We start from the raw sequence: 22063 nt of genomic DNA on the forward strand, positions 1-22063 counted from the left end.
TGATCTATACTGAAATATTCTTATTTAATTTCAATGTAAATACTTAAATATATTAAGAAATATTTAAAATAGTGATGTTTGGTTTGCATGAAGTTTGCATCGCAGAAGCTTTCCTAACAAAAAATGACGAACCAAACTTTGATTTATAATGTTTTTTTTTAAACAGTCTTGATGTGTAAACTGCATTATTTCTAAGCTGGCAGTTCCTATTCAAATTTGAATATGTTTGCATCTATAAATAACTGTATAATACTGATTTGTGCGGTCATTTGCACTTCTAAACACTCACTTCACAAGTTGCAATAAACTTTAACCCTTGAATAAAAGCAAGATTAATAGTTGAATATTGAATGAATGGGACATAACAAAAAAGGAATGTGAAAACTGAATTCTTCCAACAGTAAAGATTTTCTTTTTTTAATTTTTTAATAGTATTATAGAAAACTGTCTCCTTGATGGGGGATCACTTTTCTCAAAAGCTCACTATAGATAAAATCATCTGTTCAAAATGAATGAATAATTAAGTAATTATGATTTTTAACCTTAAAACAATCAGCTATGGTCTTGTGTACAAGCAATTTGTATCTACAGGAAATACCTTAAATTACTTGTCTGTCTTTGCCCCGATACACTACCAGTTTAATAACACTGTGTTAGTATGAGTGCCAGTCTTCTTCCTCTGCTGATAGGAACAGGAACTGGGGCTGTGGTATATTTGTGGCCACAGATCGCACACACAACGGAGAAGTTCTTTTCCTGCTGTTTTACAACTTCAAATACTCAACGGATGTCATCATTAAAAAAAAAAAAAAAACTGAGCTCAACCCAAAAGAACATTCTGTCATCGTGTATTCACCCTCCACTTGTTCCAAACCTTCTGTTGTTCATTTTGTGTGTGTGTGCGTGTGCGTGTTTTTGTGACATACCAGGACACAACTTTGTATAATGACATGGGTATGACACAGGTATTACAAGGAGAGGGTGACTTATGAGGACATAACCCATGTCCCCATTTTTCAAAACGCTTATAAACCATACAGAATGAGTTTTTTTGAGAAAGTAAAAATGCACAAAGTTTCCTGTGAGGGGTAGGGTTGGTGTAGGGCAATAGCACATACAGTTTGTAAAGTATAAAAACCATTAAGCCTATGGAATGTCCCCACAATTCACAAAAACAAATGTGTGTGTGTGTGTCTGTCTGTTGAACACTAAAGAATATATTTTAAACAACTGGGGCAGACATCTTTCACTTGTGAAATTAATGAATGAGTGATTTTTTTTTAACTGAAAACGTGTGTTTATATGCTTTTTGTGGGTGTGGTCAACATAATGAATAATAATTACTTTAATTTAACATGCACTAAACACCAAATTTATGTAAAAAAAAAAAAAAAAAAAAATCTGCCACACACACACATGTAGATACATACACACCACTGCAGCTGAATTTCAACGCGCCACACAACATGCCTTTACATCTGTAATCTAACGTGAATCTCGCCCCGCCTTCCTCTTAGATAATGCCGCGGCGGTTTTACCGTAATTAAATTAGAGGAGCGCACCCTAAATGTGACAGTCCTTATGCAATAAAATCTAAATAATACGCTAGACAAAAGTAGCGCTCAACTGTATATAACTGGCAATACCTGAGTGTCTATAATCTGCTTAGGAGTTTAAATGAATCGGCTCATTTATGCGCGCTACTCGCCTGCGACGTCGGATGAAAAACCAGACAACAGCTCGGTTAAATTACTTGTAATGAACGCCAAAGCCGTGTTTTGCTCGGACGTGTTTCCTACCGCTCATTTCTGGGTTATGTGCATAAGACGTTACCATATTTAGGGCAAAATGGCGTAGTGGTCGTCTGAGGGAAGATCCTCGATGTGCTTGTGGACTACTTGGACTCCCGATGCGTCTTGATGAAGTGGAGTACGGTATTGCGTACCGAGGGGTGTATACATCCACGATGCGTTTAGCAAGAAAGGGGTAACTGTTCGTTCTAGGCTGTTGTTTTGGGGTACTTCGGTATATTTAACACTATTTTGGGAGGTGGGAAGAGGAAGAATGAAAGAGGTCTTCCAACGGAGCGGTCGTAAACATGAACGGTGCCCTTTACATTTCGTTTTTCCAAGGTCAGCTGGAGTCCGCGCTGGAGCAGGTAGTGCAGCTCTCCGTTCAGGAAATCACCAACACTGTCGGGGCCACTTTGAATTCAATGCTATTGGAAACGGCCACCAAAGAGCAAGAAAATCAGCGTTTAAGGGCGACCCTTCAGTCTCGTGGAGGGAACGGGAAAAGCAATGCGTCTAAGGGAAAAACAGACACGAACGATGAAACAAAGCAACACACCCCCAGTCAGAGCCCTGAATGTGGCGTTCAGTCTGAAACGCTCAGGCGTGAACAGAAAGCGCGAGCAGTTGGTAAGGCTATTTGAGTGCAAACCGTGTTCTTATTGAATGAAAACGTGCTGGGTATCTTGTTCAATAATCTGTGTTATTGAAACGCTCGTGTTTACAATGCAAATGTGAGTCGATGTCTTGGTGCGCAGTGAGGTTTATAAAAACAAGGGTACAAGTTACACCATTTTGAACGGAAGGAGGAAGTCGTAATGAACTTGGTCTGCTTTTGCACCCATGGATTTCAATTCCCTAATTGTGGTTAAACGCCCCTGTATTTTAGAAACGTGGCAGGAATGACCTTGTAGTTAAATCCAAACCAAGCCCCCATGAAAGATCCAGCTTTAGATGGTAACTGTTTTTGAACATGGTAGATGATTTCTAGGTGGTCTCAGTTGGTCATTAGCTGGTTGACTAGAACTTAAAACCATCTTGACCAACTGTTCTGGCTGGTCCAAGATGGTTTACAAGTTGGCACCAAGTTATGAGCATCTTACACCAACTACAAACCATCAAAACACAACTACTAGAATACTTGTTTGATTTTTAAGTCTAACTTGTTTATTTATTTTCTTCAGTTCAGATAGTAGTTAAGATTAACTGGTCCACAGATCTCACTTCTTTTTTTTTTTTTTTAACCAATCATTTACTCTGTTGGAGGAAGCGTGCAAGTCTGCATAATTGTGCATGGGAGGCCATAGAGAAACAACACTTTGTTTTAGACTGAATGTTTTGTCATTGTTGAGTGGAACTGTGTGAATGAAGTTTTTGATGTCTGGTCTTTGAAATGAATCTTAGTCAGCAGTCTTCAGGCCTGTGTGGGCATGTATACTTGGACCTTTTAATGTTTGGGGTATGGCTGACTTGTTGTGACTGCTGCCAGTGGCTGGTTTGGGTGATGACGCTTCTGTCGTTGCGCTGCTTTTCATACTGTGGTGACGGTAGCATGGGGAGGGTGCCTTTGCCTTGCATTTTGGCCAATGGAGGTGGTTAGAAGAAGCCACACCTACCAGACCCTGCGGAGGGTATCCATGGTTGGGGTTTCAGTGGGGAGTATCATGAGAGTCTTCATTCTAAGCAGAGACTGCAGCCAAATCACAAAGGAGCCCAATGATCCGCTTTGATGTCATAGCTTGGCGTGTCAACATACACACAAATGCACCATTTAATTTGTTTGCAATAGATGCACCACTAAAATTGAATGGGAATATCTGATCTTGATTTGTTTAAGTCATCATGGCAATTAAATATGTTTCAAAACTGTATTTGAATAAGTAAATCATTCTTATTTTCAATTGCAGCTTTCTTAAAGTCGGCACTAAGGCTCAACAGTAAGAATGGCCATTGTGAGAGTCTTTCAGCAGAATATAAAAACACATTGCCAAAAAAAATTTTTTATATATATATTTGCTATAAATAATATTGTGTAAATAATAACCTTCTGTGGTCATATTTTAGTAGTTAGGACAGAGACAATGTTGGTGAAAACCTTATTGTTGAGCCCTGAGAATGAAATCAAAATAGATTTTAATGTGTTTTTAATGCTTGTGAATGATTCATTTTAGTGCACGTTATTTAAAATAAATAAAAGCCTCTGAAATGACTTTTCTTTTTGATCAGTGTCACAGAGCCCTGTTACTTTCCGGCCTCTCCTTGTCATATAGATCCAATTAAGGGCGAAAGTCATCATGCCCTAATTTTTTTTTTTCTCAGTATTATTTTTCATACTGCAATGCATCATATTACAGAAGTAAAATGGGTAGCAAATGGGATTTCATATTGCCTAGAAAGTGCTGCACATTTTTATCATTAGTGTGAGCTGGGTTGCAAATTACATAGTTTAAGAATGAAGAACGAATATTTACAATATCATTTTCCAACATCACTAGTTTTATTTATTTTTTCCCATGGTTTTTCTTTTCTTTTTTACTATGCTGCATCTGCTCTACTAAAATATATTAGACCATTTTTAGGAAAACTTAACCACTTTTACTTCTGTTAATATATAATATCTTTGGCAATTAGATGTTAATATTGTTCATATTTTATGCTTCGACAGTAAGGCATTTAGGGATTTTAGATGTGGTCTTTCAGTTGTCTGATCAAAATGGGCTCCGTACAGTCAGGCAGGAATGCAGAGGACTGTATGCGGTGCATTTTAAAGGCTGTATTCCTGCAGGGAGGTGCATTTCATACAAAAAGATAAGCGTCCAAATTGAAATTCAGACCTGCAGCACTTCCTTCTGATTTGAATACAAGCCACCGATACCCTGTCACTATAAGAAGTAATTAGGTTGAGATTACTAACGATTCCTCTTCTGTCCTAAAATACAGATTTTTGGAGTACCTTTTAAAACCTTAAACCGAAGTACTTTGACAGTCAGTTTATGAACATGCTAAAAAGCAATATTATATCTGTACATTAATTTTTGTTCTTAATAAATGCATCAGTTTTGCAGGATTTTTAGTAAAAATCTATGTACTTGGTTTTGCAGTGTAAGCTTCCTAATGTGACCATCATAAGTTTGTACATACAATATGGTAGTATGCAAATATTATTATAGGTCAGGCTTAAAATACACCATTCAGTTTTATACAGTCCATCAGTTCCATTTCTTAGATTGCATTCAGATCTTGTCATAGCGTAATTGAGGCTTTAAATCTGATCTTTTCTTGCAGAAGGTATACGGGAGCGAAGCAAATTGGTGTGATTATCATAAATGTCAGCCAGCGGCTTTATTTTGTGCCTTTCTCTGCAGTGTGTGGATGGTGCAGAGTGTGATTCGAGAACCTACGGGCTATAACTACCTGTTTGTGTCACAAGAACTTTACAGATGGATTTTTCTGAGTAAATCTATCATAATGTCCCCCGTTTTGTCTCCATTTTCAGGTCAGTTAAAATCTGTTATGGAACATGTGCTGGAATTCGCTGTTTGTGAGCTGACTAAAATCGTGGAAGACAGCTTTGACGACCTGCTCGCGGAGTTCACCAAGAAGGAGCGGGAAAACCAAATATTAAAAAAGCAGTTACAGGACAAGAACATAGTGGAGGACAGAGATGTGCCTGCTGTGGAAACAGAGGAGCGCGAAAACGACTCTGCCTCTCCTAGCAGTTCCAAAGCGGAAAAGCAAGAGTCGAAAAGCCTGCAGTACCAATCGCCCAAAAAAGAGTGGGAAAAGGAAAAAACTGAAACCACAAATGGTACAGACTGTTTTATTGTCTAGTAGTTGATCATTAGAATGTATGTACACTACCGTTCAAAGGTTTGGGGTCTGTAAGATGCTTTTGAAGAATCACTTATGCTCACCCACCCAGGATACATTTATTTGATCAAAATACAGTAGCCTATAAACGATAATATTACAAAATGTTATTCTTTTTTTTTTAAGATATATATTTGGCATTTATTGCCTTTTATTAGGACAGGACAGTAACTTGTAATTTATTTCTGTGACGCAAAGCTGAATTTTCTGCATTATTACTCCAGTCTTCAGTGTTTATTATTTTATATATAAATATTATTATCAATACTGAAAACTGGTGCTGCTTAATTTTTTGTGAAAACCAATACATTTTCTTTATTTGAAGTAGATTTTTTGCACCATTATAAAATCTTAAATGTCACCATTAATCAGTCTAATGCATCCCTCCTGAATAAAAGTATTAATTTCTTAAATTAAAAAAATAACTAAATAAAACCTACTGACCCTGGTAGTATAAAGTTGGATAAAATCACTTCTTTTTGTGGAAAGAATTTACTCCAAATGAACTGTGCCCACTTATAAAATTGTTTATTTGCATGCACTGTCCGTGTTGCTTTAGTGTTCGGTTCACTAATCTAATTATGAAAATCAGGTAACTGTAAAAATCTATTTGTTTGATGCAGTTTCCTAACTTTCAGGCTGGATGTGGAGGGTTCAGACAACTGTGATATGGCTTACTTTACTGTAACTCTTCATCATTTCTCTACCTGAAACGTCTCTGAATGAGGTTCACAGTGTTTCTATATATTTGTTATTGGGTATCAGGCTGGATATGCAACTGTTGTCCATCGTTCGATTTGCTCCTACGATAAATAAAAATGTACACAAACGTTACTTTCCATCACTTTCCATGGGCAGAAATCAATTACAGCAGGCTTTTGAGAATAAGATGCAACCAAGTTTTTCATAGAAGGCATGTCTGTGCTAAAAAATGACAGTGAGTTTATTTAAATATGGCTGGTGTGGAGCTAATGTTAAAAAGCTGATGAAAAATGCTGAGTATTCACTATAATATACCCAATGTTCAAAGGAAATATTACACCAAAATTGAATTTCCCCTTTTATTAATGCATTAAATTGGCATTCCTCAGTTTATTGTTCAGTTGCAGACAGACCAGAAACAAAAGTACTTTATTGTTTTGCCATCTGTTCTTTGGGTTTCATTCAGAATTCTATTTTTAAGCTGTTATGTAAAAACAAAGCAGACCAGGCCAACGATTCGGCTCACAATAAACGTCTTGTTTTCAGATTGATACCACCTGCATTGCAGGTAATTATTGAATAAGACCCACGTGTTTGTACTGAAATATGGTAATGTTTTTCAGTTATTATAACAATTTAATTTCATTCTAACTAGTTATTGTTATTGCTTTCAAATGCAAAAATTACCTTTTAAAGCGGAATCTATGTTGTATAAAAGTGACTTGCAACTAAACCTCTCTGGATACTTGAATACTAAATCAGCAAACAAAGGTCATTTGGTTTCCAATTTCCTTAAGTGTGTAACCCTACTTACTTAAATGAATGGAGATAATTAAACCTGAAAAATAAGCCATTGTTTTCATTTCCATCTCCATAATGTTTTTTTTTTCCCCAACAGAACCAGACAAGCAGACTGTCATTGCAGTGGCTCAGGACTGGGTGCCGATCCTGGACAAAGTCTTCGGGCAGAAGTGGTGCAGTGACCTCTGGCAGATCAAAGAGGTCACCACCAGTAAAGAGGAGTGCACTGGGCTGAGCTCGGGCTCGGTGACTGACATGGACAGCTTAATTCGGGAGACGCTCATGCCGTCTTGCCTGGCCACTCAGAGGAAGCTGGACCTTGAGGTGGGCCAGCCGCCCTGGTTACCACTTGACGATATGGAGGTTGATTCTTTAACCTCTGAGACTCCCAGCGTTCCTGTCATCAGCTCCACAGGTAGGCTGAACTGTGCTGATGATCTAGTATGCTCAGTGAAGGGTTGTAACTGATTACATGTAATCTGGCTTACGTAATCAAATTCCAAAAATGAAGTATTTGTTATTAGAACATATTATATTTTAAAACATGAATATTCAGGTTACCTTTTTATTGATTACATATAAACACAGTGGCAGTAAATTAATCATAATTTATTGATACTCCCTAGTTCTTCTTTTTTCTCTTAAGTTTTCCTTTCCAAAAGTCCTACAGTGTGTCATACCATTAAGCTTTGACTATATTCAGTCTATAATCAGACCATGTACAAAACAAATAATTATGCAATTATTACTAAACTCTGGTGACGTATAGCTGTGAAACTCGATGTCGTCATCATATTCAGTGACCTTCAGTAACTATCGAATTCCAGACAAATATTTCAAACCTGAAAAAAAAGTTGTTTTCACGTTTATTAAAGGCACAATATGTACGATTTTTTTATTAAAATATCCAAAAACCACTAGAACAGTGTTATATATTTTGCTGACTTGTGTACTTACATTATCCCAAATGGTTCGAAGAATGTTTAAATCGAGAGAAATAAGCAATTTTAACTAGTGTCATGGACCTTGTCCATAGTGTCATTGTGTCAACTGCCAATGACGTCATAAACCCTCAATTTCCGGTTTTGTTTAGTAGAAAACATGGAAACACCAAAGATGCTTTAATATGTTGTGCATTTTAATAGACCGGTGACGACCGCACAGAGTAGCATTATAACAGAACTTTCCAATGTATCTAGTATGTAGCGCTGCTTTACACATACGCGTGAACGGAAGGAGTGGAAGCGGTCGACTGTGGCATAATAAAAGCTCCGCTGCTTTCATTAACTCCTAAAACCACTGCAGTTCCTACATTAATCCCAGTTTGGGAAACCCTGGTGTAATGCAATGTTTAATGCCTATATATATATATATATATATATATATATATATATATATATAATACACATACACACACACACACACACACACACTACCATTCAAAAGTTTGGGAAGTTTTTTTTTTTTTGTAATTTGAAATCATACTAACTTTAAGTTACTATCATTGTATATACAGGTGATGACTCTCAAATCAGATCTTCGTCGATGTTGCAAAGACTCCTGACGCTTCCTTCCCAGATTCTTGAGGATGACGATGAGTCCATGGATGCCGTTCCCAGTATGGAAGTGTCCACAGATCCGGCTGATTTGCAACTCGGTAAGGGCTCAAAAAGTGACCAGATGGATAAGAAGGAAGAGGAGGATGATGACGAGGAGGAGGATGAAGATAGCGCCGAGACGACGGACAGGACTGAGTCCTTGAAAAACAAAGGTAGGAGAAAATCCCATGCTTGCAAAGAGTGCGGCAGGAAGTTCAGCCGAGCGCATCTTCTCAGAGCCCACCGACAAACGCATGAGGAGACGCCCAACCGATGCCCACAATGTGGAAAGAGTTTCTCCCAGTCTTCAAGGCTCCAGGCTCACTTACGGACGCATGCGGACAAAACAATATGAGCATGCAAAGTTGAAAGAAATTTTGGTAGAATAGGAGGGGAGGTTTTCCGGTGATTGTTGCTTCTCGAATTGAGTCAGACTTTCAAATTCATTTCAAGTACTGATAAAGTAAATGCAAAAAACGTGTAGCCTTTTTTGCTAGTTTGAAGGTACACAGGTAATTAGACATCTGAGACAATTTAAGATGTTTTTACCTCCATTTCGTTTCCCTAATTTTAGGGATTATTGGAAGAAGCAAATACTAGTAACAACAAGCTGTGTACACAGTGTAAATATCAAAGTAGGGCCGTATAGACCATCACATTAAGGATTGAAGAATTTCCTTTTTCCATTGGGTGTTTTTTTCACAATTCAAGTTTTTAAAGATCCTAAAATTTGTAAATATTTTAAACATGTTACATGAAGATGTCGTGGAAAAGGAATTCGCTAGTTAATAGGCCCATGCTGCCTGCAGCATGCTGGTCTTGTTTCTTTTACAACATTTTGAATGTGATCAAACGAACCAGAAATAGCATAACGTGTCTCCTGCGATCGAATCAGCCAGTTTTTCATATGTTCTTACCGACTTAGTACTCAACATGAAATACCTCTTATGTTCAGATGTCATACTGGATTTTTATATAATTAAAGTCTCGACTTGCATGTCAGATTCTAGATGTTTTCTTCAACCTTTCGCCATTGATCGAGCCTGGGATGGCTTACAGTTCTTGACTTGAACTTGCACAATTGTCATCGATTGCATGATGTGCACAACCAAGGATATCTTCAAGAGGCAAAGAGTCTGAGAACAAGATGACAAGAAAATTGCATTGAAATGGTTATTGGAAAGAAACTTGAAGCTCCAAACTCTTCATATTCTAATTTCTTTGACTTTAAAAGAGGATCTGACTTTGCTAGTATCCTCAACTAGAGTAGCGTCTTCCTTTTGCGTGAAGTGTTCACATGGCTCAACATCTTGAACTTGGGGAAAGCTCATTTGGCGGTTGTGAGATTTGGTTTTCCCAGCATCGGTGGCATGTATCTGAATATGTAGTCTTTTTTAAGGGAAGCCGTTATCTACCATTTTCAGAGAGGCAGACGGATCCTGCACTTACATTTCGCCCTGTATCGAAGGGATATAGGTCCCACCTGTTACGCACATTCCCACTCTCGACCCTGAATTTTTACAATATCTCTGTCAGTAATAAGCATGATGGGGGAAAAAAAAAAGTACAAAGTGTTACTGTTACTTCTTGGATCAATACCTCATCAGTGGGACCATATCTTTTGGGACGTCTGCAATATGAGGAGTTAAGGTCCTGCTCAAAAAAAAAAAGAAGTTTACAAATGGAATGGGACTGGCCAGTTGGCCTGCTCATTATTTGATTGTGCATTTAAAAATGTGGCTTATTTTATTTTATGCTACTTATTATGTCCCTGTAGGAAGGTACCAAGAACTTGCGACCCAAAGATTACAATGAAGGGAAAACTTTTTCTACCATACATACTAGGGCTGCACGATTAATCGAAATTAAATCGCAAAGGTTATAAATCATGATTAGGCAGAAGCTGCGATTGTCATGCGCATCTTTTAGTAAAGCCAGTTCTGTGATCAGTAGTAAATCTCCATTCAAAGGCCAGAGGGCGCTCTCGTGCTGAAACTCCAAATACGCCTCGCAGGAGAAACCCAGGAAATGTCTCTAGTGGTTGCTGAATAAACAGATGATTTAACTGCTTCCATTGATTCAATATGATTAAATAAAACACGAGTACGACAGTATACTTTTTTATGAGTTTGTCTTATTAGAATTTTTATTATAATAAAGTTTATAATAATGCAAAGCTAATCAACATAGCCTTTATCACCGCTTAGATACTATGAAATATGTTACGTGCCTTATTCTGTGTAAGAAGCCACATCATCTAACAGAAGAATTTATTTCAAACACTCGGCTGACGTTATGCACTGAGTTTAGAGTAAAAACATGTTATGAAATGCAGTATTTTCACGTGATTTTATATGGAGTAGCATTTACTACACAGAGACATAACTCACTGACAAACTACGCAAACAGCTTCAATAATCGCAGAACGATTTCTTCGATTTCATAATCATGCGATTAATCATCTGCAATTACGGCTCTGTGTAGTAAATGCTGCTCCATCTGAAAGATTTACTACTAATCACAGAACCAGGTTTACTGACAAGATGTGCATGACAATCACATGCCCTAATACATACTCTTATAGGATTGTATTGTTGTTTTTTTTAACAATATGGGCCATGACAATTTACATTATGAATGTTAAGCTTCTTTCAGATGTATTGCGTATTGTAACTTCATTAGTAGACTATAATGAAGTACTTTATCTGTTTAGTGCCTAGATTTAACCATTCAATAAGCTGATCTTATAGGTGTTGGTGATGATTGAGAGGTTTATTCATTGTTTAGCACCCTGCCTTTGTTACAAAAAAAAAATGATCAGAACTCTTTCTTTTTTGTGCTTAGTGCTTTCACCTGAACAATCAGTTCTAGATATTGTACTAGTTCTCTTTAATTGTTACTGCTAGTCAGATCTGACTTTAATATTAAAATAACTCTGTATGTTTCATCAATTCAGACTGCTGGGAGGGATACCACGAAGAGTTAGTTCACCCAAAAATGAAAACCCTGAGACATTTCTTAAATTATCTTACAGGTTTAGTCATGCAGGTTTGAGGGTGAGTTAATAAAGACAGAGTTTTCATTTTTGACTGCACAATCCAAAATAAAATTGTCATCATTTGCTTTGACATTTTGATAAATGTTGGTAACCAAACAGTTGCTGGTAGTTATTGAATGCCATAGTATGGAGAGAATAATAACACAGCTACCAACATTGTTCAGAATATGATCTTTTGTGCTTAACAGAAGAAAGAAAATTATACAGGTTTGGACCAACATGAGGTTGAATCAATAATGACAGAATATTTATATATATATATATATATATATATATATATATATATATATATATATATATATATATATATATATATATATATATATATATATATATATATATATATAATATTATTTATGTCTCTTTAAGCAAATTTCAGCTTTGGATCCAAAGGACTAAAGAGGAACTGCTGATATTAGTAAGAGTGACAATAGTATGGTATATTTCCATTGTTTCTGGGTTACAATAAGCAATTTAAACAAACAAAAAAGAACATTAAACCATCAAACACTCACCATCATGTTGTTCCAAACCTGTAAGACCTTCGTTCATCTTCGGACACCATCATGTTGTTCCAAACCTGTAAGACCTTCGTTCATCTTCGGAACACAAATTAAGATATTTTTGAGGAAATCTGAGAGCTATCTGACCCTCCATAGACGACAATGCAACTGAAATGTTCCCAGGTCCAGAAATGTAGTAAATACATCGGTAAAACAGTCCATGCGAAATCAGTGGCGCAACTTCAGTTTTGCGAAGCTATGAGAGTACTTTTTTTTTTTTTTTTTTTTTTTTTTTGCACAAAGAAAACAAAAATAACAATTTACTCAACCTTTCTTCTCCCCCGAGTTACGTCTTCCGCCATTTTGGAGAGTACCCAAAAACGTACTAGACGTAATAAGCATCGTTTACGTTCGGGGGGAAAAGTGCGTGCATTAACGTAATCTGCGTAATAAGCGTTGTTTGCGCTTGGGGAAAGTGTGCGAATGCATTGTAATTAAAATGGCAGAAGACGCAACTTGGGGGAGAAAAATTGAGTAAATTATTTTTGTTTTCTTTGCGCCAAAAATTTTATTCTTGTATCATCGCAAGGCTGAAGTTGAACCACAGATGTCACATGGATTGTTTTACTAAGTTTCTGGACCTGGGAACATTTCAGTTGCATTGCTGTATATGGAGGGTCGGATAGCTCTCTGATTTAATTAAAAATTTCTTAATTTGTGTTCCAAAGATGAACGAAGGTCTTACGGGTTTGGAACAACTTGAGGGTGGGTAATTAATGACAGAATGTTTATTTTGGGGTGAACTAAACCTTTAATGCCATGAAACGGCCCCATGTATGCCCATCTATTTATGACCATGAATTAAAGAATCTTGGCATGTAAAATCGCTCTGGTCCACAGATATTTATTCAGTTAGTACTGGTGAATGTGTGATGCAGTCTCTTGTAAAAACGACATTGCAAATTTATGGGGTATGTTTGTTTGCGTGTGTGCGTCTGCAGTCACTGACTTTCCTTGAAGTGCATCATAACTCAGTTGTCCGGCATTAATACCCTACATCTGTTATTTTATTTATTTTTACTTTTTTGTGACCTTTTTTATGAAGCAAAATAAACAGCATCTTTCTGCCAAACAGTCTGAAAGATGAGCTTTGTGATGCAGTCCAACATTCGCCCAGAGAACTGCATTGTTCTAATGAACTACTTGAGCATTTTAATGCTTTGTTTTATGTTCTGCATGATGACTCCTTTTAGTGGTTTTGTTACTTTTTAAGAATCTGTATTCTTAATGTCATTTATTGAAAAGAACACTTGTTGTAAAAGACCAATTGGATCAACTGTTTTCCATGGATCATTGTCTTATGGCATAGTAGATCTAAATGGTTGGATAGAGTTCAGCATCTGACCAATAAATGCCAAGTATTACTTTTGTACCATTTTCTTTTTCTTTCCTTTTTTTTCTTACTCCAATATATATTTTGCACTGTTTTCCTGTTACTCCACACATCCATACCTCAGTTTTGTTGGTATTCTGAAAGCATTGCTCAGTACATTACCTCAGGAATCATTCACATTGTTTTAGCATATTTATGGGGAAAGTAGACACATACAAGAGCTCTGTTAAATTTGGGTTTACATTCAGCAATATTTTTTATATAAATAATCATCTCTTAATTGGGAGATAAGAAGTGGTGGGGTGATTAATGAAAAATTCTATTTAATCAATATTGTTATTTTACAGTAAAAGCACATTATGATCCAGGTAATTATGAACCACATATACAACATCAATACTAAATCTTTTCCTTTCGATGTTGCACAAAATTTGGTCCACTCTTGAAAGTCATTATTATTGGGTTTGTTTGTATTGTTTGTTTTTTCTTCATCTTTTAGGAATGGCTGTTGTTGTAACCAGTGTTTAATTTCTACTTCTTTTCCAAAAAAAAAAAAAAAAAAAAAAAAAAAGGTTTTACCTTTCACTGATGTCTTTTAATGTGACTGGAAGTAGTTGTACATTTGAATTATGGCAATACATTAAAAACGTGGAATATTGCATCAATTATATGCTTTGTCATTTTTCATTCTCAGTCTTGAATTGTATCATCCATAAAATCTGCTTCCTTCATTTCTACCAGTGCAACAGTAGAGCGGGGTGTTTATCTCTCAGCTGAGTTTCTGAACTCTATGTAGCTGTGATCTATAGAAATTGATGTTTTTCCTAAACACTGATGCACAGATGTGCAAAAGGCAACCAATCAAATGGCCCTAGGTTTTTTGTTTTTGCCTTTCTAATAAATTCTACAGTAAAGTCCTCCAGCTAGATGCAGCTTGAAAAGGCCTTCCTGTTTGATGCTATTGTGATGTTCTAAGCAGTAACAGCTGTGTGACGCTTTCAGTTTGATTTGTATCAGTTGTAGAAATTTGTGCATACTGCAGTCTGTGAGATGCACCTTCACAGCAAATGAAATAACTTACAGGATGAATATACAATGCATGTGCTCCTATTTTCTTTTTAAAGTAGTTAACCCAAAATTTTAAATTCTCAACCTCAGGCCATCCCAAGATGAAGATGAGTTTCTTCATCAGAACAGATTTGGAGAAATTAAGTGAGTGGGTGCCGTCAGAATGAGAATCCAAACAGGTGATAAAAACATCACAATAATCTACAAGTAATCCACACCACTCCAGTCCATCAATTAACATACTGTGAAACAAAAAGCTCCTTGTCTGTAAGTAAGAAATCTATCATTAAGACATGAAGTCATAACTTTAAACTTCAAATTTGACATTTTTGGATGAACCTTTCCTAATACCTTTAACTTTTTCTTTGTCAAAAGACAATTTAAATCCTCTCTGGCACAATGTTGTAAACAATAAAACATGAAAACGACCAAACGGTGAACAATTTTATGGACACTGTAAAATAAGCTACCGAAATCTCTTCCCATTTAATGGTGATTGATTATATCTCTCATGTCAGGTCGTACTGCATCTTAAACTTTACAATCGGTTTCCTTGTGGCCCGTTGGCACACTACCCACAGTTATGTCATCTGTAAGATGTGTCTAAAAGCGTAATGGAGACAAATACATCATTGGAAGGAAGATTAACCATTTGTAACTACATTTCATATATCTGCATCTAAACAGAGGATCAATTTTACGGTCTCGTCCTCTGGGGTTTGATTATGGACCAAAACACTATCATATATTTTTAATATATAATGCTATACAATGATATTAGAATTATGAATAATTCATTTTGGAATTAATATTTCATTCACAATATGTCATTACATCAGATGAGTATGTAATTTACTGAAATAGTAGTGTGCAAGTGCACCTGGACCAAAAAATTTAATTATTTTATGTATTACACATTTTTAAATGATAAAGACATTGGTTATTGTGTAGAAATCATTCTGTGGAATGAGTGATTCTGATTATAGACCATACTATATCCAGACACTGCCTGTTATTCATGTTGAGAACAGTAGGAACTTGTTTGACAATGCAAGATTTTTATTTTTTTGTCCTTGTAAAAATGCACAGACCAGTGCATATCAATATGTTCTTATATGTTTTTTATTTGATTCAATTTCACTGCTTGCTCTTAATAATGGTAATATTTTGTGCAGCAAATTATTTTGAATTATTTCTATTTTCTGCATAGAAGGATACATATTACAGGAATTTTATGCATAAAGGTAATAAAGCATTTACATTCGCAAATAATGTTTTCCATTTATTATTAACATTTATTATTATTGTTAAACGTCATAACTCCATTCTAGAAAAATCACATCTGGTTCCAATAGGCTAAATAAATAACAAATAATATAAAAATACAATTAAGTGAAATAAATAATTTAGTTTGTGTAGATTATTTTTAAATCCATCACATTATGCATTTTTTTCATATATCAATTTTAATTTAATTCCGTTTCACATTTTTCTCTTATCAGTGGTTATGTTTCACATATGTACTATTGTGCATAATAGTAACTGACACTCATTTGATTTTTTTTTTTACAACCCCTTTGTCCTGTGCAATGGAATGCAGGTCTCATCATTTACTTATCATCGATTAATGACAATCATGCTCTGTCCATCCACTCCATAACAGCTGTGGAGTGCCAGAGCAAGTGATTCTCCTCTCTAGTCCTGAGCTTCTGTTTTGAGTAACTGCTGATGTGTCTTTTCCTTCAGATGATGCATGCTGATGATGATAGCATTAAATTAGCCAGAGAAGGAACGACACATCTGGTTGCACAAAACACATTTTCTAAGCATGTGCAGATGTTTATTGTTTTCATCTCGGCCTCGTCCTCGAATAACACACACGAAAACGAGCATTTGTAGGAAGTAAACAAAGTAGCAGGTCAGCGAACGGTACCGCTGCGCGCGCATTTACATTTTTACGACGGAAGTGCAACGGCTGAAACCCGGAGGAAAGCGACAACGGGAGTGAAAACGAAGCGGAATTAGTCAATGAGAGGGAGGAGAGAGCGAGAGAGAAGGAGTGTGTGCGACAGCCGACAGGGAGGCTGCAGGACGCTGGGGCCGAGGTGGACGTGGCGGGGCCGGCAGGGGTTTGATGTGGGTTCCGCTTATGGCGCGTTGACGGCCGCAAAAAAAGCAATGAACAGGTAAAAAAATCGCCGAGGCGTTCTCCCAAGCGGTTTTATTCGCGGTCTGCTATTTTCATCTTTTTTTCCTCCTCCTGTCTTTCCTGATAGGTGGTGATGAGAGCGTGCATGAACCGCGCAAGTCATGCAACTCACCACGTACGCTCTTCTATCGCTGCGAGCCTTTTGCATTGTTATGCAAAGGTGAACGAGTCTATGTTTGCGTTCAGAAGTTGCAGCTGGCTCAACTTTCCTTCAGCGGATCGTTCAGTTGGCTGATGCAGCGACGTTCAGCTACAAACAAGATGGCCACTGGCTCGCGCACGCTGAAGCTGTGGCATTTTTACCCTCCTGCCTTTGTATGTTCTTCATCACCACCGCTGGAAACACCGAAACGCGCCCTGCATGCCGATATACCCGCTATTCAAAAAACGGTTCTGTGTTTGTATCGCACGCTCTCCGTTCCCGGGCGTCGTGGATTAAAACGTTCCCTCGTAATGGGGAAAAAAAGCAAAAGATTTATTGTGTGCAAATACGCCGCCAGATTCAAGAAAGGCAGCAGAAAAGTGCATGATGCGTGGCGAACTAGCGAAGCTACCTTTACTAGTTGCTTTAGTGGTTTCCAGTAAAATCGACGAGCTTTTGCGCGGTTTTACAACGCACATTTACGTCAAGTTTCTTTATCTTTTTTTTTTATTATTTTTGTTGTCTTTGTTTTTCGCCGGCCTAAAATGTGTACTTTAAATCAGTCGGCACAGGCAATTACACAAATGCCACGACGTTGTAATTATACATTTATAAGCTTGAATCCCGCGCTTTTGTTTTATCCTCTCACAAATTTGCATGCTATTTGCGACTTTTTAATAATAAATTATGATGGGAACATCTGGTTGTAATGCTCTTGCAATGTGTCAGATTGACTTGACATCTTGATGTGTAGATGCTTATGTCAGGTTATTGTTCTCGTTCATGTATGATACATGCTGTAAGCATGTATTAGTGTTCTGCAGAGCAAAATTATACCAAGGTTTGTGTAATTGCGTGTTTTGCATAAACATGTTTGTCACATGCATTCAAGCCATGCAAGCAACAGCCATTTTGAAATGACTTTTGAAGTACATGCAAAATAACAAATTATGTGAATCAGTGATTAATTGAGCATTACTTGAAATGCTAACTTTTTCCTTTAATGAAGATTACATTTTGACAGCTTAAAGGGTTAGTTCACCCAAGAATGAAAATTAGGCCGCATTTTACTCACCGCCGAGGCATCCTAGGTGTATATGACCTTCTTCTTTCAGACAAATCCAGTTGGAGTTATTTAAAAAATTGTCTTTGATCTTTCAAGCAGTTTAATGCCACTCAGCGGGGTGTTGCATTGCTTCAGTCTAAAAGATGTGAAATAAAAAGCATCCTTCCATTAAAAAAAATGTGTCCTTCTCACATGGCTCCGGTGGGGTGGGGGGCGGCTGGTAGATGGTGGTGAACAAAGGCCCCCTGTAGCGAATTGATGTGTTTTTGTAAGAAAAATATCCATATTCAAAACGTAATAATCACTTTAATGTAGCTTGCGCTCATTTCAATTTCATTTCATTTCAATATAAGCCAAGAGGAGACTGGTTTTCCTTTGCTAAAGTAAGGAAACTTTGCTTCTTTTGATCCTGTATACAACTTTGGTTTTCACGAGACTTACCGGCGCATACTCAATGCTGACCTCCATACGTCATGCTCCCGGAACTGCTTCCATTTTACAACAGTGAGCGCAAGCTAGATTCAAGTGATTATTACGTTTTGAATATGTATATTTTTCTTACAAAAATGCATCGATTCGCTACAGGAGGCCTTAGTTCACCCCCCAGGGCTGTGTGAGACACTTTATTTATGGAAGGGCGCTTTTTATTTCACGTCTATTGGACTGAAGCAATGCTACACCGACCGCAATGATAGAGCTTGAAAGATCAAATACAATTTTTAATATAACTCTGACTGGATTCGTTGAAAGAAGAAAGTCATATACACATAGGATGCCCCGGGGGTGAGTAAAACACAGCCTAATTTTCATTTTTGGGTGAACTTACCCTTTAAGTCCTGCACACATAAAGTCATAATTACCAATGAAAAAATCTGAAGCTATTTAGTTAAACAATAATGATGAAAACAAATTGCTTCATAAGGTGCAACTGTGAATGCTAATGGTACAACAATTTTAGCACAAAAAATATATGGGGAAAATTTGGTTCCATTGTTTAAAATCTTTTGCTTATTTTTACGATTTTGTATCTAAGTAATGGAACATTCATTTGGTGTTTAAATGCTGTGCATTGAATTGTTTTTATCTTTTATTTCCCCATCCAGGAGCCAGGGGAATCACCGTTGTTCCTAACCCAGGCCAGAGGTTGTCAAAGGTGACAATCCGCACTCAGGAACCCCGCTTTTATCTGTGTGAAAGTAAGGTATAATACTCATAACAGACGCTTCGGTCAGGCGGTGGAGTAGTTTCCACCAGGATGGCAGAGTTGGAGACAGAATGCATCACTTTAGGACTAAACAATTTGGTGTCTGAGTGCGGCACGCCGCCGCCCCTTGACCCTTTACAAGCAGAGTGCACCACGCCAACCCTGACTATGCTGTCGTCAGAATGTAGCACGCCAACGCTTAGCTCGCTGGCCTCCGAGATCGTGGAGCCCATGGCTATGCTGCCATGCATCAAAAGCGAGCCCGACCTCGACCCCATCTGCACGGTGGACCTGTCCGTGATCCAACCCCTGAGCACGGCCGAGCTGGGCTCTGAACAGATCAAGATGGAGATTAGCGGCCTGGACTACATCAAATCGGAGCACCACAGTGACCTCCATTCCTTCCACAGCACGGAGCTGGACTCCTACAAGTCACACTACGAACCCAGTCTGGTGTTCGACTACATCACTCATGTCTCGGACAGCTTGGAGTACATCAAGTCGGAGCAACATTCGGACCTCCACAGCTACTATGCCAGCGAGCTCGGCGCCATCAAGACCGAGTACGAGCCCAACCTCATGTCCAGCCACATCAAGACCGAGATGAACGGTTTGGAGTCCATTCACATGGCAGAGCTACGCACCGAACTCAACAAGCTCCGGCCCGAAACCGTAATCGACAGCATGGGTAAAATGGACTCGGATTTCCAATCGGGAAACCTTTACGAACTGACGTCCGTCCAGGCGAGCAAAGCAACTGCCGCACACAACCAAACCAGCACAAAAGGCCATGCGCCGACTCCACGCAAACCTCGCAACCTCACAGGTGAGAAGCCATTCTCCTGCACTCAGTGCGGGAAGAACTTCAGCACCCTGGGTAACCTGAAAACTCACCAACGCATCCATACCGGTGAGAGGCCTTACACCTGCTCCCAGTGTGGGAAGAGCTTCGGGCAGGCCGGTAACTTGAAAAGGCACCAGCTCATCCACACGGGCCAAAAACCTTACACTTGCGCGCACTGCCCGAAGGGTTTCACCAAAGCGGACGATCTCCGCTCGCACCAGCGTCTGCACACGGGCGAGAAGCCGTTCAGTTGCGCCGAGTGCGGTAAGAGCTTTGGTCAAACGAAGGAACTCAAAGCCCACCAGTTGAGCCACACAGGAGAGCGGCCCTTCTGCTGTTCGCTGTGCGGCAAGAGCTTCACTAAAGAGTCAAGTTACCGCAATCACCAGCAAATCCACACAGGTGAGAAGCCTTACAGCTGCTCCCAGTGTGGCAAAACTTTCAGCAATTCAGGGGTCCTCAGAACACACGAGAAGATTCACTCCGGGGAAAAACCGTTCGGCTGCACCCAGTGTGGCAAAAGTTTCGGTCGCTTGGGACATCTTAAAGCACACCAGCAAATTCACACGGGCGAACGGCCGTACGCTTGCCAGCAGTGTGGGAAGAATTTCAGCCAATCAGGTCATCTCAAAGCACACGAGCAGATTCACAAAAGAGAACGGCCCGATCTTAGCAGTGGCAGCAGTGGCAGTAACGATAGTAGCTAAAAGAAACCTCATTACGTCTCAAAAGTATTACTCTTTTTTTTTTTTTTTTTCTGTTTTTCTTTTTTATAAAAGCTACAATATATATAAATATATTATAAAATATATATGTTTCATTATGTTTTCATACCTTACGTCTCCTCTTCTTAATATCTTCTTTTGGGTACAGTTGTGACTGATTTTCTCTTATGAAAGTGTCTATGTTTGGGATCAGTGAGCTTACAGAGAGTCTTTGTATCTTGTCTGATCTGTGTCGTAGTGAGTGCCATTCTAGTTTCTTCCCTCCAGTAAAATACTCAGTGTACACGTTTATTGCTAATATGTAATTCTTAAACCATGTACTGGAATGAATTATTAAAGAAACTAATGTAAAAAACAAAAACAAAAAAATCTGCTGTTATTTTTTGTTTTTTAATTTAGAATTCATTGAGTTCCTGTATTTTTTCCTGTGCGTTTGAAGACATTTTTCACCCATGCCTTTATTTACAGTGGCTGATAAATGCAAATGAAAAATGGTTGATACAATTTTGATTTAACTTGTGTATCTGTTGACAAAATAGATGGAATACTTGCTATAAAAGGGACAGTTAACGCAAATATGAATTTAGAATTGACCCACCTTCAAGTTGTCTTTTTACTGCTGAACACAAAAGAAGATATTCTGAAGAATGTTGGTAACCAAAAAGTTGACGGTAGCCATATGACGAGAAAAAGTAGTGTGGAAGTCAAAGGCTACTGTCAAAGGTTTGGTTACCAACATTCTTCAAAATATCTTCTTTTGATCGCAACAGAAAAAAGAAACTCATACAGGTTTGGAACAACTGGAGGGTGAGCAAATGACAGAGTTTCATTTTTTGGGCGAACTAGCCCCTTTAAAGGGATAGTTCACCCAAAAATAAAAATTCTGTCATTAAGTACTCATCCTCATGTCTTTCCAAACCTGTAAGACCTTCATTTATCATCAAAACACAAATTATTTTTATAATATTTTTGATGAATTCAGAGAGCTCTCTGACCCTCCCATAGACAGCAAGGATCCTTACACGATCAAGGTCCAGAAACATAGTAAAGACATTGTTAAAATAATTCATGTGACACCAGTTGTTCAACT

At 38.0% G+C, this 22063-nt stretch overlaps 2 protein-coding genes across 4 annotated transcripts; both read left to right on the forward strand.

Moving 5' to 3' along the window:
* The first annotated feature begins 1784 nt into the window (after positions 1-1784).
* Positions 1785-12080, forward strand: LOC109064652 (ESF1 homolog). 2 transcript variants are annotated; one of them, XM_042745630.1, is made up of 5 exons: positions 1785-1986; positions 2133-2420; positions 5287-5598; positions 7261-7578; positions 8680-12080. In XM_042745630.1, exons 2-5 carry the CDS (start codon positions 2216-2218, stop codon positions 9114-9116), a joined length of 1272 nt encoding a protein of 423 aa, XP_042601564.1. In that variant the 5' UTR covers positions 1785-1986; positions 2133-2215; the 3' UTR covers positions 9117-12080. The 2 variants fall into 2 exon arrangements, with proteins under 2 accessions (XP_042601564.1, XP_042601563.1); XM_042745629.1 differs by having other exon boundaries at positions 1786-2420.
* Positions 12081-16400: 4320 nt separating this feature from the next.
* LOC109111978 (zinc finger protein 883-like) lies at positions 16401-21331 on the forward strand. 2 transcript variants are annotated; one of them, XM_042745627.1, is made up of 3 exons: positions 16401-16969; positions 17060-17307; positions 19304-21331. In XM_042745627.1, the coding sequence occupies exon 3, from the start codon at positions 19456-19458 to the stop codon at positions 20953-20955; it is 1500 nt and encodes a 499-aa protein (XP_042601561.1). In that variant the 5' UTR covers positions 16401-16969; positions 17060-17307; positions 19304-19455; the 3' UTR covers positions 20956-21331. The 2 variants fall into 2 exon arrangements, with proteins under 2 accessions (XP_042601561.1, XP_042601560.1); XM_042745626.1 differs by lacking the exon at positions 17060-17307 and having other exon boundaries at positions 16417-16969; positions 19304-21330.
* The last annotated feature ends 732 nt before the right edge of the window (positions 21332-22063 follow it).

The sequence above is a fragment of the Cyprinus carpio genome, chromosome B19 (assembly GCF_018340385.1).
Source record: "Cyprinus carpio isolate SPL01 chromosome B19, ASM1834038v1, whole genome shotgun sequence".
Classification (NCBI taxonomy): Eukaryota; Metazoa; Chordata; class Actinopteri; order Cypriniformes; family Cyprinidae; genus Cyprinus; species Cyprinus carpio.